The sequence below is a fragment of the Camarhynchus parvulus genome, chromosome 1A (genome assembly GCF_901933205.1).
Source record: "Camarhynchus parvulus chromosome 1A, STF_HiC, whole genome shotgun sequence".
Lineage (NCBI taxonomy): Eukaryota > Metazoa > Chordata > Aves > Passeriformes > Thraupidae > Camarhynchus > Camarhynchus parvulus.
The window spans coordinates 5,599,416-5,614,484 of NC_044586.1; the positions used below are offsets into that span (position 1 = coordinate 5,599,416).

The window sequence follows — 15,069 nt, forward strand, 5'->3', positions numbered from 1 at the left end:
ATGAAAGGACTGGTGCTGACTTTTAGAGTGTTACAACCTTCTGTTAGTTCTGAACACAATGTGCAGCCTAAGTCTCAATTCCAGTTAATATTTGCACATCACAGTAAGAGCAGTTGCTTTCATACCTCCTAAGAACGTGTAAATTTTAGACAAAGAAAAAAATTTAAGACAGAATACATTGATGTCTATATAGAAAAAAAAGTAGTTTAAGGGTGACATCAATTTGGGCAGTTTAGTAAGCAAGATTTAAGAATAATACCTATTTAGAAAGAAATTAAGTAGGTTTAATACTATTTGAAATGAATTAGAGGAAATATTTTTAAGGAAATGCTTGAGTATTGTTCCCACAGTATAGAACCACAAAAAAAATCCACATGTATTATATTTTTAAAAATAAGTTCTGAATTCTTTCTGAGGTCCCCATCATCACCCCAGCTCCCTTTCTTTTTCTATTGTGCAAAAGAAGAATAAAGCAGAATAGCCATTTTATTAAACAATGAGACTATGAAATGAGCCATGGCAATTGGGCATTTTTATTCTTGGGGAGAGATGAGTTAGAAACCACTTTCAACACAGCAAGTAAAAAAAAAAAACCTTATGAGAGAGACAGAAAAAAATCAAGAAGAAGGAAAAAATGCAAATTTATTACCATTTCTCAGGCTCACGAAATAAGACACCAAAATGAAAAGAGAGCTGTTCTTCCCCTCCAATGTGCTCCTATTGTTTTGCTTAAATCTGGCCCTCAATGTTTCCTATTCTCAGGAGAAACCTCCTCACAGGAACCACACCATGTTGTCAACAGATACATTAATCTCCCTGACAGCTTTTAGGAAAGCAGTTTGAACTCAGATACTAATCTTGGGGAAAAAAGCCTATGCAAAAAACATCCAGTGGTTAAGGCTGCTGGCACACATTCAGCTGTGCAGCCCTCCCTGCACTCAGTTTCTGGCATATCATGAAGGGTACCAAGCCCTCTCTTTGCCAAACAGGAAAGAGCACAAATAACAGGTTTCATCTTCCACTGACACATCATGTTTCGCCAGAAAAGACTGGGTGAAAGTTTGTCTGGGGAATAATATTCCTGATGGATCACCAAAAAATCTTAGGATGCAGGGAGTCTTCTTTCCTCTGTTAAAAACTCTCAGGCCATATAATGGCTTTCTCTCACTACAAATCTCAATTTGCAGTTAAGGGAAATACTGGGATAACTGGGAGACTGCCTAATGCTAGCTGTAAATAGTGACTTCCATGAAATTTTTCCAGCTGTCTCTTCAAAACTGTAGACCTGTCCAATTTTTACTTTACATAGGAAGACAAAGTCAAATGGTTCATCTTTTTTAAAGATGTGAAAGCAACGAATTCATCTAACCTGAACATAATAAATGAATGGTAAACTAAACCAAACCATAAAGTGAAAACTGAGAGAGCAGATGGCTAAATGTCTATCCAGGGAAATGCTTCTCCATTACAATTGCCAGGGCCCTTAAACTTCCTTTCTGTGAATGTTATGGTAACAAGAATTCTGAATGGAGCACTCTCTCCTGGTCAGACACAAGAGAAGATAATTCCTTAACAACAGATTTAATGTCATAAACATCAATTATGTAGAATGACAGACTCTGTCTCTGTAAGAACTGCCACATCAAATTAAGAACCAGGTCATGTATTTATTCTGATACTCTTATTTTAGACAGAGAAAAAAGCTGCACCCTTCTTTCTACAATTCATTTTTGAGACAAATAGTTTTCCATGTTCAAAAGTGTATATTTTTCATTGGTGCTTTAGCATGCAATATTTCACACAAGCAAAAATCAAGTTAGTTAGAACTTGTAAATCATCATCAGAAAAATGGCTTCAATAAAACTGGAGACAAGACAGTCCCCACAGTCTGCTTGTGGATCACAGCTCACATTTTAAGAATGATAATGCACCAAAACTTAACAAATCCAAGAAAACTAAGAAATGAGAGAGGTAAATATAAACTTTTTCAATAGTCACCCCTACTACCATATACTTTGCATGCAATTGTTTGGAGGAACAGGTATCAGATTTCTTTAAGAAGTTGGAAATTGGTATTAGAAACAGACCAGGTAAATATTCCTAAGTTTTAATGTGCATGAAAGCTTGTCTTGATGAGCTTCCTCTAAGTAAAAGGAGAATTGCTGTCTTGCAGAGTCCACCAGGCACACATGTGAAAGCATAAGAGATAAAAAGGACTGATCTCTCCAGGAACAGGACCTCATCTGAGCAGGTGCTGTGGGGCTCCTTGTTTGTCACGACACTTTTCTTACCTTGTTGAGCTTATTTTCTGGCAATCTGTTAGTAAATCTTCATGCCCTTCTTTGAAATCCACATTGTACTTTATTATTTCAATACAGAAAAGAGGAGAAACCTTTTTTGTAAGACAGAAGCTCATTTTTATGTGCTTTACTGTCTTGCTGGGATAGAAATCCAACAGTGCAACTTTTACATGAAAATATAATGTCACAATAGTGCTATTTCATACTATGCACTATTTCTAGCACTGTGCAGTATTCCTTCACTGTCCAATGAACTTTTCAGTCCTGTTTCTGTGTAGCTGAATGATAAAAATTATTAAGGCACTAACTCTGTGAAAATATCTAAGCCTTTCTTCAGTTAAAGAGCATTACAAATGAAGAATAACTGAGTCTTGTCTACAATTACTGTATTATTTCACACATATATAATGAAGTGAGGCTGTCTATTATTCATTCATGCATTATCTATGCTGTAAAAGTAGATGTATCCAGAAGGGCTTAATTATGATTTTCAATTCCCAAAAAGGGCTACAATTCAAATTAATTCTTCCTCACCTCCCCTCAAGAAATCTCCCCTCACTCTAAGCGATGAAATGTGTAGCTAAAAGGTCAACATTTTTGGAACTTCTCCCAGACATCCAGGAAAGATAAGAAAAAGCTCTCTTGACAGAGGGCTATGACATGACCAGAACAAGAGCTAGCTTTCCTCAAAGCATCTGCCAGGGTTAAATATGCGCCCGTTTCTACACTAACTGCAACACACCGCGCTGAAATTCACAACCCTCCAAATACATACAGAATGAAAAGTTTGTGAACACTGTATTTTCTGTAATGTATTGCAAAAGCGGATGGAAATGAAAATTCCTACTGGAATATTACATCACGAATTACTCATGATGCATACTGATGTCTCTACTGCATATGTATACCCTGGTTTGTAATGAGAAGCCAGCTGTCACAGAATCTCTGAGAGAAAGAGCTAGAGGGTAAGTTGATCCCAAAACCACCTATTGGCTACCACTGCCCAAATAAAAGAGGAGGAAAAGTGTGCATACAATTATTTCAGTTATATTTTTATGAGGTATAATTGATCTTCAGAGCCTGTATTTGTGCATACTTGCTGCATTTTCACTAACAAAAGTCCCACATAACACTGAAGCAGACAGCAAAACTGATTCACATTACCTCAGAACCACATTTAGTTAAATTATTGAGAACATGTAACAATATTAAGTTTCATCCTATTTGGTAACTGACAAGAAAAACTCATCCTTTCAAAAAATACTACAAAAATTTCTTTAAAAATGAATTGCAAAGTGAATTGGTATCCTTTCAGCAATTTATGCCATAAGCTCTGTCCCGGAGGACAGGATGAGGATGACCTAGACCTGAATGTAGCCTTAAGGGAAATTACAGCCACTTGTGTAAGTGCTGATGGCACCCAGTCAGGCCCAAGGAGCACTGACACCCCAAGGCTGGGCAGCACAGGGAATTACCCAGGACAGGGGGGCCAAAACCTCTCCATGATATAATTAATGTCTAAAAAGCACCAGGAAAGGAAGTGAGAGGAAAAGAACATTTAGATCTGAGTAATTCCCAAAGGTGCATCTGAGCTCAGTGAGCAGATACATGTTTGGTATGTCAGACTGTTCTCTGGAGCAAACCCTGCAGATGCAAGATGGCTTTAAAGAACAGATTTCTGCCAGGCTGAAATGGAGCAGCTGAGTGTTCCCTGGGCTGTAACATGTTGAGCTGTGCTCATCTGGCAGGCAAGGCTGGAATCTGATATAGCAGTGGTTTATATGGAAGAGAAATTAGCCAGGAGCTCCACACTTGAAAGTCACTTATCCCAGGAAAACACCTAACATATTTAACTAGCATAACCAATCTGCTTCAACTCTGATGCAAGTTTTCGAGAAGATCTTGAACTTGAAGCTTGGAAAGGTTTACTTGAACCATTTATTTCAGAAATTTTGTACTCACTATGCAAAAGCAAGTTCAGAGATTAATTAGGAAAGCGTAATCTTGCTTTACTAACAACCAAAAGAAAACACAACATAATTTTCATTATGGCATAGTATTACTGTCAAGAGATGAGATGAAAAAACTTCATCCACCCCACCTTCAAGATCCAATTATAGCATATCAAGAGGGAATTCTTCAGTAATTTAAGCTCAGATGAACTGGGCTCCACTTGGGTTTCAGGTTTTTGAGTGCTGGCACTGACTGTGTGCACATGCAGTGGTGTCTCAAAACAAAGAGTTAACCACAACAGACTACTTCAGCTGGAAGCTACTCCAGCAACCACCCAGCCCAACCTCCTGGCCAGCTCAGGGCTGGCAAAAGTTAAAGCATGTTGTTGAGGGCATTGTCCAAATGCCTCTAATACACTTGGCAGCCTTGGGGCGTTGTGGCTGATATTTAATGAATTTAGAAGTTCATTTGATGAGAAGGTATTTGCTTATCTGTCCATTTCATTGAGCTTCACTTGGATCACAGTAAAAATATTACTGAACATAAAGCTGCATATTTGTTTCTATTAAAAGTAGAGCTCTTTCCACTGGAAGGATAGGTTTTTCCAATATGATAAAAGAAATACACTATCACAAGAAACAAACAGCATATACTTGCATCTACAGTTCGTGGATTAGGAATATACATTAAATTACCCAAATTTGGGTGTGGAAAAAGAAAAAAAAACCTAATAAGATTACTTGCTCTCTAAAGTTGCTCATTGAAGCACTCAAACACATCTTACACATCATCTGGACATAACAGTTTGTCAGCAGCAATTAGAGACTGATGGACACCTGCTGCAACACAGATTCTATACCACACAAACCCACAGCACAGATATTCTGAAAGTTCTGGAAAAACTTCAGAAGGTGCTAGAGTGATAAAACAAGAAAATATGCATACTTTCTTTCAGAAGCCAGCTTGAAGTATCCATTCAAATATAATGAAATTTCAGTAAATGTTACCTTTCTAGGACTAAACAGCAGATCAATTATTTTTCACAATAGCCAAGCTTTAGTCACTTAAAGCAAAAATTTTCTACTCCAGCCCAACAGTTTGTTTGTTTTTTTATCCTGCTTATAGGCCAGACACTCATCAGCCTCTCAGATCTCTGGAGAGCTGTGGTTTAAGGGAACCCAGGAGGAAAAGACAAATTTGGAAAGCTATTTATCCATCTCACTAGAATTGAGACATTATGGTTTTCATTCTTCCCCCACTCCCAAAAATACCAAATTTCCATCATCAGAGCTCTGTGAATAAACGAACATTTTGTGACTGGCCTCAGGAAGAAAGAAACCACAGGCCTGGTAGGGACAGAGAGGAGAGCAGGGCACTGTGTGCTTGGGACCCTGTTTATTTGACTAGATTGCAGACAGTCAACCCAAAAACATGCAGATCATATATTTTTAAGCATTTCATAATGGCTTATTATTAATTCCAGCCAAAACCACCAAGACCAAAATTATCTGAAATTGGTGCTTGTGTGTCCTGACCCCAAAGCCAACAATGGTTGCATAAAAAAAAAAAGTTAAATATCTACAGTCCTCTCAGGTTTAATTTTTTTTAATCAATTACAAGGCAGTGTCCTTTAAGAGCCTAGAGAGAAGACAGGTCTCCACAACTAACAAACTGAAATGTGGTTCTGGGTAAATTTTACTTCCAGGAAACCAAAATGTTGCAGTCCTTGAGAGAGGGAGGCTATAAGCAGAGGGCTCTTCTAAAGGAAGGAGCTTTTATTGAACCTGTCACTTGTCATTAAACACTCTATATTTTACCTTAACCTGATATTTTCATTAGAGCATACAGACCTTTTTCATCTGTGAATAAAAGCATTCCCTTCAGCCTTGTGCTGAATATGGGAAAAGGCTCTCTAAAATAGAGCCCACCCAAACAGGACAATTATGTTCTCAAAAGCAGGAAAAGCACTAGGGAAAATCAAGAACATTAATACCATGATAACTTGCACACTTCAATGTTGACTATCACATCACACTTCAATCTTGTATTATTTAATAATGCATTTAATAATGTCCATTTTTAGTGTCAGAAAAACTTGCATATAGTTATATAGGAAGCAAAGACACCAGTGCAGAATAAAACAAAACATAAGCAAACTGCAAAAAAGTAAGTACTGCCCTACAGAGATCTCTAGTTGGAAAATCTGAATGGGAAAAGGTAAAGATATCCATGCTATTCATATTTTTATATCTATGATCTCTCTTAAAACTGCTTAAAACACTTTATAAGTAAAGAATGTGATAAAAAATTGCAAGGGAAGCTATATATTCTTAAAGAACTCTGATATAAAGCAGCACCATTTTTTTCTGAGCAAAAGCTGCCTCACTGCTACCACCAAAGCTGTACCATCTCCTTGATGCACCGGAAACTTGTGTTAAATAGTTTTAGCAGAACTTAAAGTTCTTAGTAAGTGAAATATCACTCTCTGTTCATTGCTATGTAGTACAAATATTTTAGACAATTTATTTTTTCTTAAAAGAAAAAAAAGTGGTTTCAGTATGCAAATAGAAGCTGAGAGAAAACAAATTTCAGGTTTTTCTTAGCGTATTACATATGTCAAGAAGATAGAAAACTGAAAAGGGAAAGAAAAGAATAACTGGGGAGGGAGAGCCAGAAAAGGAAGTCATTCCTTTTAAAATCTTGAAGTGCTACATAAAAACAAAGATGATGGTCTGATGGAATGGTGTAATTCCATAAATACACCACCCACACAATTGCAAGGAAAATGTGAAGCACCAGCTGTCTTTTCAGACCTGAAATATAGATTTACTCAAATGCAGATTAGGAATCTAACCAAATATTGTAGTAGCTTTAGGAATTTTTAAAGACATTTCACTACCAGGAGGACTGTGTTATTCAAACATAGCTGCCACATAACGAGAGCCTTGTGAATTGCTATAGCACTACAGCCACAAAACCCATTAGCAGATGTAGAAATCCCACATTCCCGCCTTTTATAAAGGTCTGCAGTTATGAAATCATTTTCATACACTTGGAACTTAACTATTTCATTGCCCAGTATCTACAGGACTGGAGTTGATGGAGAAAACCACAAAATGGTGCATCTGAGAGCATTCCATGGACACGTGTTTCTGTGGTTCTTTCAAAGTTATAGCTGAAAACATCCCCCCATGATCCCACAGAACAAAGTAAAGGAGTATGTTTGAAATAAGAAAAGAATTTATCTTTACTAGAGAACACTTAAGATGTATTCTGTGTCTTCATTGTAGATGTATTAAGATATGTGGCTGATAAAAAGAGTAACAAAGGGAAATAAAGAAAGGCTTGCTCTTTAAAGATTAACAGAATGGAAGGCTACAAGGTAGGGTGCAGTTTCCATGTTTATTTTCACTCACCAAAAAGAAAGTTATTTTTGTAAATTAAAGAAAACACAGTCAAAATGTCTATTATCTCCACACTTAGCATCATGGTATCTTTGCTGTACTCCATGCCAGTAGTTTAATACTTTTATGACAGTAATTGAAAACTTACCATTTGATAAACCTCCTGCAGCTAATCTCAACACACAGCACACTGAGAAACATCTGACTTGCTTTTATACCAGTGACTTTCTTATGCCTGGGCAGATTTGAGGTAACCAGGTAACTCTGTGGGGCAGCAGCATGATCATTTCAGAAATAAAGCCAACTGACCAGAAAGAATTCATGAGGTAAACAAAGATGACTACACATAGAAAACGTGGTCCTCCAGTCACCCCACAGTAACTCCAGCGTTCTCTAAGAATACTTACTTGGTTATCTTTCACTTACGGAAGAAAAGACACCAGTACAAGGTAAAAACCAGCTGGGAAAATAGACAAAACAGCTAAAGAAAAAGGTTGTTAGAAGAGCAGAGAAGAAAGAAATGTCACACCCAATCTCAATATTGAATTGATATAATTATTTCAACGATGTACTTCATGAAGGCAATTGAGAGAGGTTGCTTTCTTTGAAATGCTGTAGGATAGATGTGTCTTTTTAAACAATCAGGAACAAAGTTTTTAGGTAAAAGCTATGAAAACAGACCAGGAGGTAGAGCAGAGAGCCAGGCAGCTCAGCCTGGCTCATTATCCCAACTGCATTAATGAATTCCCATGTTACCTGAAGCTGCTGGGAGCTGTCATTAAGGTTATCCTCTCGTCTCCTGGCCTCCTCCAGCATCTGTGCACTCTTCTTTTTCTCCACTTGTTCTTTGTGCTTCAGATTTGCTACTTTCTTGTTTTGATCTTTAACTTGCCTGCAAAAGAGAGGAGCACTAAGAGCGTGGTCCAGAGCAGTTTCCATCAGCGCTGAGCTGCTGGGCCAGGGAACAGTGGCACCATCAAGTGCCACCACTTCCTTTGCACAAGGTCACCCGCACCAAACTCATCCTCAAGCACTACCCTCCATTAATTCAGCCAAAAGAAGGCTTCATTTTGCTCATTACTACTAACCTGACCGAGAAAATTCCTGAAAAAAAAGCATTATTTATTATTTGGTAATTATAATTTGATTAATAAACTGTTAATCCAAAGATGCACCTGCCCTCTTCTGACTTTGGGGAAGAAAACTCTTCTCTGTTAACACACACAAACGTATATATAAAACCACAGAAATCTAATAACCCATTTTGCTTTGGGTACCACTGTATCTAATGTGAGGAACACAGGAAAACTACTGAAACATGACTTGAATATAGAGGATTACCTACAAGAATTAGGCAATCTGTTTCCAGAAGTAAAACAGTTTCTTTTCAACCTCAAGATCTACCTGTTTTCTTGATATTTTGAGGAATTTCCTATCCTTTCTTTTTAGACAAGAAAGACACAACAAGTAAGAACAAACTATTTGAGGAAGTGTGCATCATTTCCTTTTCACTTGCATCTATGGACTATTTTTGATGATCCTGGCAGCTACCACTGCCTGCAGACAGGGTTCGGCCTTTCAGGGCATTAAGACACGTGGAGTATTGAATCTAATTACAGACCCTTTAATCTCAGCCTCCTGACCACAGAGAACTTAAGTCTAAACTTTTAGTCCAATCAAAACAAAACAGGCTAGCTTTGCTTCCTCAGCCCTTTTCTCCATAATTATATCTGGAGTTTGGAATAAAAGACAGATTCTTTGGTTGCAAGATTTCCCCAAAACATCATGCAAGTAGTAGAGACAGCTCTTTAATTTACTGTGTAGAAAACAGAATGATATACCAGCTTCAGATCTGGTATGTTATCCACACAGACAGGGAAGAATGTTTCTTCTGTATTTCAGAAATACTTTTAGAACAGATCACAAACAACCCTTCTTTAATATTTTCTTCAGAACTCCTAACAAAAGTATGATCAAGAACGTGTCTCTTTGTGATATATTTATGTTCAAATTATATGGCATATGACCAGTCAGTGTTTTGAGTTCCTCCAAAAACACTCTGAGCTCCGCTTTTTTCCGATGTAAGCCAACTGAGGCTGGGAAAATCATGAAAACAGCAAATTTTCCTTGGTGCTAAAACAAACTCTTAGGGTGAAAAAGTGCTGATGGCCTCTGGAGACTAATAAAAAATGAAAGTTCTTTTCTGATGATGTTAAAAAATTATTGGCATACTTAACTACCCTGTCCAAGAGTTACAGCTGATTTGAGTCAGGATGCTTTTTAAACACAACCAGTGTAATTGTTGAGTTATTCTAACCCAGTGCTGCACACTGGCAATGGGCTCATTGCCCAGTTTGAAAGCAGACTTGCTCAGTGATTAAACAACTTATTGGAAATATTATGCTGGCACCAACTCAGTTTGTACAATACGCAGTTCTATCTGTCCAATAAAATAAACACAGAAAGTACAGCTAAGTCAATGCAGAAAATGAACATATGTCAGCCCAACACATTCAATTCCATATGAGAATTTTTACTCAACTTTTAAATTAAAATTAGAGGAATTAAGTATTTTTTTATAAATTTGCAAAGCTAGATTCACATATTGAGACACTGATCTTTATTACTATAAGCAACTAGTTAGGTAGGAGACAACAATATTAATAAAGCCCCAACTCTCTTCAAAACATGTCTGAAATAGATAACCTCCTACATGGTCCAAAATGTTTTCAAACAAAATACGTATTTCAAAGAGATGGGTCATTATAAGGATATGCACTATTGACACTAATTTTGGTGTGAACCAAAATTAATGACAGTCTAATATATTAGGTAGATGTTTCGAGATAAAGACAACCTTTACTAAAGTTAAGTCTTGAAATTACTTAGTGCTTGTAATCCTGAGATCAATCTTCATAAAATCTTCTACTAGACCAAGTTGCTCAAAGTTCCATTTAACCTGGCTTTGAATCATGTGCAAGATACAACCATCCCTTCGAATCTCTGATGTCAAAAAGGAACAAAAGTTGAGCTAAAAACTTTTCAAATGATACAGGTATCTGCGGCAATAACTAGAATTTCCCCAACTGTTTAACTGTATAAATCTGAGAAGGTTACATGAAACCCCAAATCTATAAACCCAAAAGGGCTTGGAGTCATTTGATACATGAATACACATTTCATCTCATCTCAATGCCCATGGTACCAAATGAAAATTTTCCCTTTTGCAATACCTCATGCAGATACTCATGCAAAAGGTTCAGCATTTACAAGTCCACAGCCCTTTGACATTTGCACCATGAAAGTTCTGTGAAGCTCTGAAGACTTCATACTGTGGTTCTGTAAAGAATGCTCTTCCTTCTCTGCCAAATAACTTTCAGTCTTCAAAGACAGCCAGAGAATCATCTTTTATATATGCAAACAATCTTTTAAAATATTTAAATACGTACTCATATTTTTAATATCAACAGACCTCAAAAGCTTGCTCATTAGGTATCACCCCATTCACTGCTCAGTAAGACAGTTCTGTTGCTATTTTAAACACTGCAGTACTACTGATGATTGTTATAGAACAATTTCATCTTCATACCACCACTGAACAATGTGCAGAATTGGACCACATACTGAACTGGAACAATAAAATAAAATTACAGAAAGTACGTGACTTAAGTGAGCATGCTGCAACTGGTACATTTTATGAGGAGACAGGAGGAAATTTTTTCATAATATATGTGCACAAGGAAGCTTATTAGGAAAAAAGAAACACAAAGAAACAAACGAAGCTCTGCAACTGCCTCAGTTTGAGAGCTTCATTTTGTAAGCTTAATTTTCTTTTAACTCTTTTGAATGAATTGCACATATACAGAGCACATATCCTATCAAAAGGACAGCAAAGTTTAAAAAAATCCTTAATCTCTAAGAGTATTTTTATTAAAACTGAAAAAACTTGCATGAGATTAAAGGCAGTAAAAAGAGAATGACTTATGTACAATGATGGCAAGACCTCAGAGGTTTAAGAAAGTTTTCTAGAAAGCACTACTGTCTGCACATACAGCAACAGCAACTTGCAATGTGCGTGTGGGCTTCTCATCACAAAATACAGAGCTAATGAACTTCTGAAAGATACAGTGCATTAAATATTACCATAAATACACATTGCTACAGAAACATCTTTGCAAAACAGGACTACAAAAGAAAGAAAGAATTCTGGTGATTCTAATTAAAGCTGGAGAGCCAGGTCACGTTCACTGAGATAAAGCTTTAAAGAAGATACCAACTGGAACCAGCAGAAACAACAAAACTAACAAAAGCAAAAGTACCTCATCTCAAAAGATGTTGATCCTCAGAGTCACCTCAAATCAAATAATAAAAATGTTACAGTCATATATAAAAGAAGAAAAATCTAACGAGAATGTTTATGTTGAATTACAGTGAAAAATCCCACTCATTTTGGAAATAACAATTTCTTTTGCACTTTTAATAGCAATTTTAAGATAACTATCTTTTTTGCAAGTCCATCCCCTAAAACATTTTGCCCTCGAAAGTGAAAACTCTTTTCCATTATTTTGAATTTTTCTCTGTTTCACAGTATGTCACGCCAAGCACTGTTACAGACCAATGAATCAGATAAAAGGAAGTAGAATCAAATTCAGGCTTCTGATTTAAAAATACAAACCCCAAAGTCTTTCAACTAAAGACAGGCCAATATTTTTACAATAAAACATTTCATATCCTTTGATTTTGGGTGCCCAATTTAGTCCATGTGCCTGATGAAAAAAACCCCTAAGATTTCCTAATCTGGACACTGAAATCAAATGTCCATATCAATGGCTTTACTCTTTAATGAGAGAGTAAAACTCTCTAAAAAAGCCACACCTTTCCACTTGTCTATGAAATTCTTGCATTTCCAGTGATGAAATGTAGCCCAACACCATGGGGAATAAAGCGAAACAATCACAATAAGCAATAAAAAATTTCAAATGAGAAGATTACACATTTTAAAATTATTTCAAAACAGGGAGACAAATATAAACAAGAGAAGATCAGTGGAGCATCAGGCATGCCTGAAAAGTGGAAAGTCACTTTGTTACCCATCAGCCATTGGGAAAACCTTTCTTCACTAAGAATACCAATTGCTACATAGGCCATTTTATTTATTAAGGCTTTTATGAAATTATTTTTTTCTGTACTGATGTCAGTATTTTTTTCATTTTGACACTGATCTCGTGATCTATTACTGTAACGCAGATCAGCATACATACAGCTGCTAATTCTCTCCTCACATGGATTTTCATGCTATGCATTAATGTAATGTAAGCTATTACCTGCATCTGGTTATCTTTTCTGACATAATTTCAGATGTTATTCTTGTGAAATGGAAGCTGATAAAATGTTAACTGAAAATATGAATAAGTTAATTTGAGATTTAATATTATATTTTAACATACTTTTCCTTCACATTTACATGGCTAACTAACAACAGAGTTTTTAGAACAATCCAGGTTAAGAAAACATTTAGAATGCTTTTTAACCACCACGAAAGCTTCCCTGCAATACAAAGTGTACACACACACGGTGCATTTCACACAGTGACTCACACACCAGGAACAAACATGCACATCTTGTGCACTGCTATAGAAACAGCTTGTTTTACTTATCTGACTTAGGCACTCAGAAATATTTCCATGTGTCTGTCAGCCATGTCAGAAGGATTGCTGAGCTCGAGCCTTCATTGCTGTAGCATTACCACCACCCACAGGACACTCCACTGCTGCTGCAGCTACTAACCCTGATGGACAGATGAACTTCAGATGCTTTAAAGAACACTTTGCTCCTCAACATGACTTAAATGATAAAATAGTCAACATGACTGAAAAAGCCTAGAAAACTGGATGCAATGACCTAATATGTTATTTAATTTTGAATTGCCAAAGTGCCTTGTGTTATGAAATGTTAGGTTCTACAATACATACTATAGAATTATAGAATATTTCAAGTTGGCAGAGACTCATAAGGATCATTGAGTCCAGCTCCCTGCTTGTTGCATGACTACCTAAACCTAAACCACACCACTGAGAGCACTGTCAGACACTGCTTGAACTCTGCCAGGCTTGGAGCCGTGGCCACTTCTCTGCTCCAGTGCCCTCATGGTGAGGAGTCTGCTCCTCTGAGTCTCCTCATGTCCAGCCTGAACTTCCTCTGATGCAACTTCATTCCTTTTCCTTGTGTCCCATCACTGGTCCCAGACACAGATTAGCACCTTCCCCTCTCCACTGCTCTCCTTGAGGGTGGTGCTATCATTGCCTAAGATCTCCAAGCACTTTTGTAGTCCTAAGAGACACAGAGAAGTGTCCAAATTACAATATTTACCAAAAAAATTTCCTTTGTCACTTCTTTGTTTTTAAGGCCTGCCCCCACACAATATTTTAGCTGGCCATATCCTTAACCATAACTTCTGAGTTTAAAAGATCATGAATACAGTGATATAGCTGAGTTGTCTGGGTTTTCTTGCTTTGTTTTGTGGTTTTTTTGTAGTTTTGGTACACAAAGAAAAATATTTACATTCTGGGGCATGCAGCAGAAGGAAACCAAGGAAAAAATCTTCCCAAAAATATTTTGAAAATAAGGAAAAAAAAACTGATCTAAAAGGTTTTGATTTGGATTTTAGTTGGTCAAAACTCACTTCACCATAGTTAAGGTTAGTCACCAAATCATGGAGAATAATGCCAGTGTTTGGAAAGCCTAATTGCTTCACCTCACAAAAAGCAAGTGATAAAGGGAAGATAAATCAGCAATGAAGGAAACAGGACTGACGACACCACACAGCCCCATCACCACAACTGGGTGTGTGACTGACAGCTGCCAAGGGTTGAACAGAGTTCTTCATCTTATGCATTCAAAAAGTTAGGATCAGGGGAATTACACACTGCTGAAGATCTATGTGGAATTTTGTATGGCTGGGTTGGGTTTTTCAAGTGTTATCTGTGCCCTTTCCTGGGCTTTGGCTGTACATAGCAGTTCCAGCCTCTCAACTACTTTGTCACTGCCCTTCAGTGTTATAACAAGATCAAAAATGGTGCATTAAATTACTACCTAAAAGAAACAATAATTTCACTATGCTTCAGAAACTTGGTTTAATATTACCACTTCTGCTGCTCGTTGCATCCAAGCTAAAAGACCAATCACCACACTTAAACTGTTCTTGTTCAACAGCACTCAGCTACCTCTCCTGCCTGTGAACTCCTCCCAAAACCTCTCATCATTTTGTTACACTGTTCCTTGCTGTTCTGCACCACTTACATGACAAGGTAAGGAATGCCAATGAAAATATTAGCAGATCCTGAAAATGTGACTGGGCTGCTGCATGTGAGTCAAATTGTCCCATGGTGGCTTTAAGAGATGAAGAGGGGACT

At 37.1% G+C, this 15,069-nt stretch overlaps 1 protein-coding gene across 10 annotated transcripts in view; it reads right to left on the reverse strand.

Annotated features, from left to right (window-relative positions):
* ERC1 (ELKS/RAB6-interacting/CAST family member 1) overlaps nt 1-15,069 on the reverse strand; it is a 277,525-nt gene that overhangs the window by 124,473 nt on the left and 137,983 nt on the right. For all 10 annotated transcript variants that reach the window (XM_030959956.1, XM_030959958.1, XM_030959955.1 and 7 more), the window contains one exon: nt 8,414-8,549. In XM_030959956.1, coding sequence (XP_030815816.1) covers nt 8,414-8,549 — 136 coding nt within the window. The remainder of the gene's footprint in view (nt 1-8,413; nt 8,550-15,069) is intronic.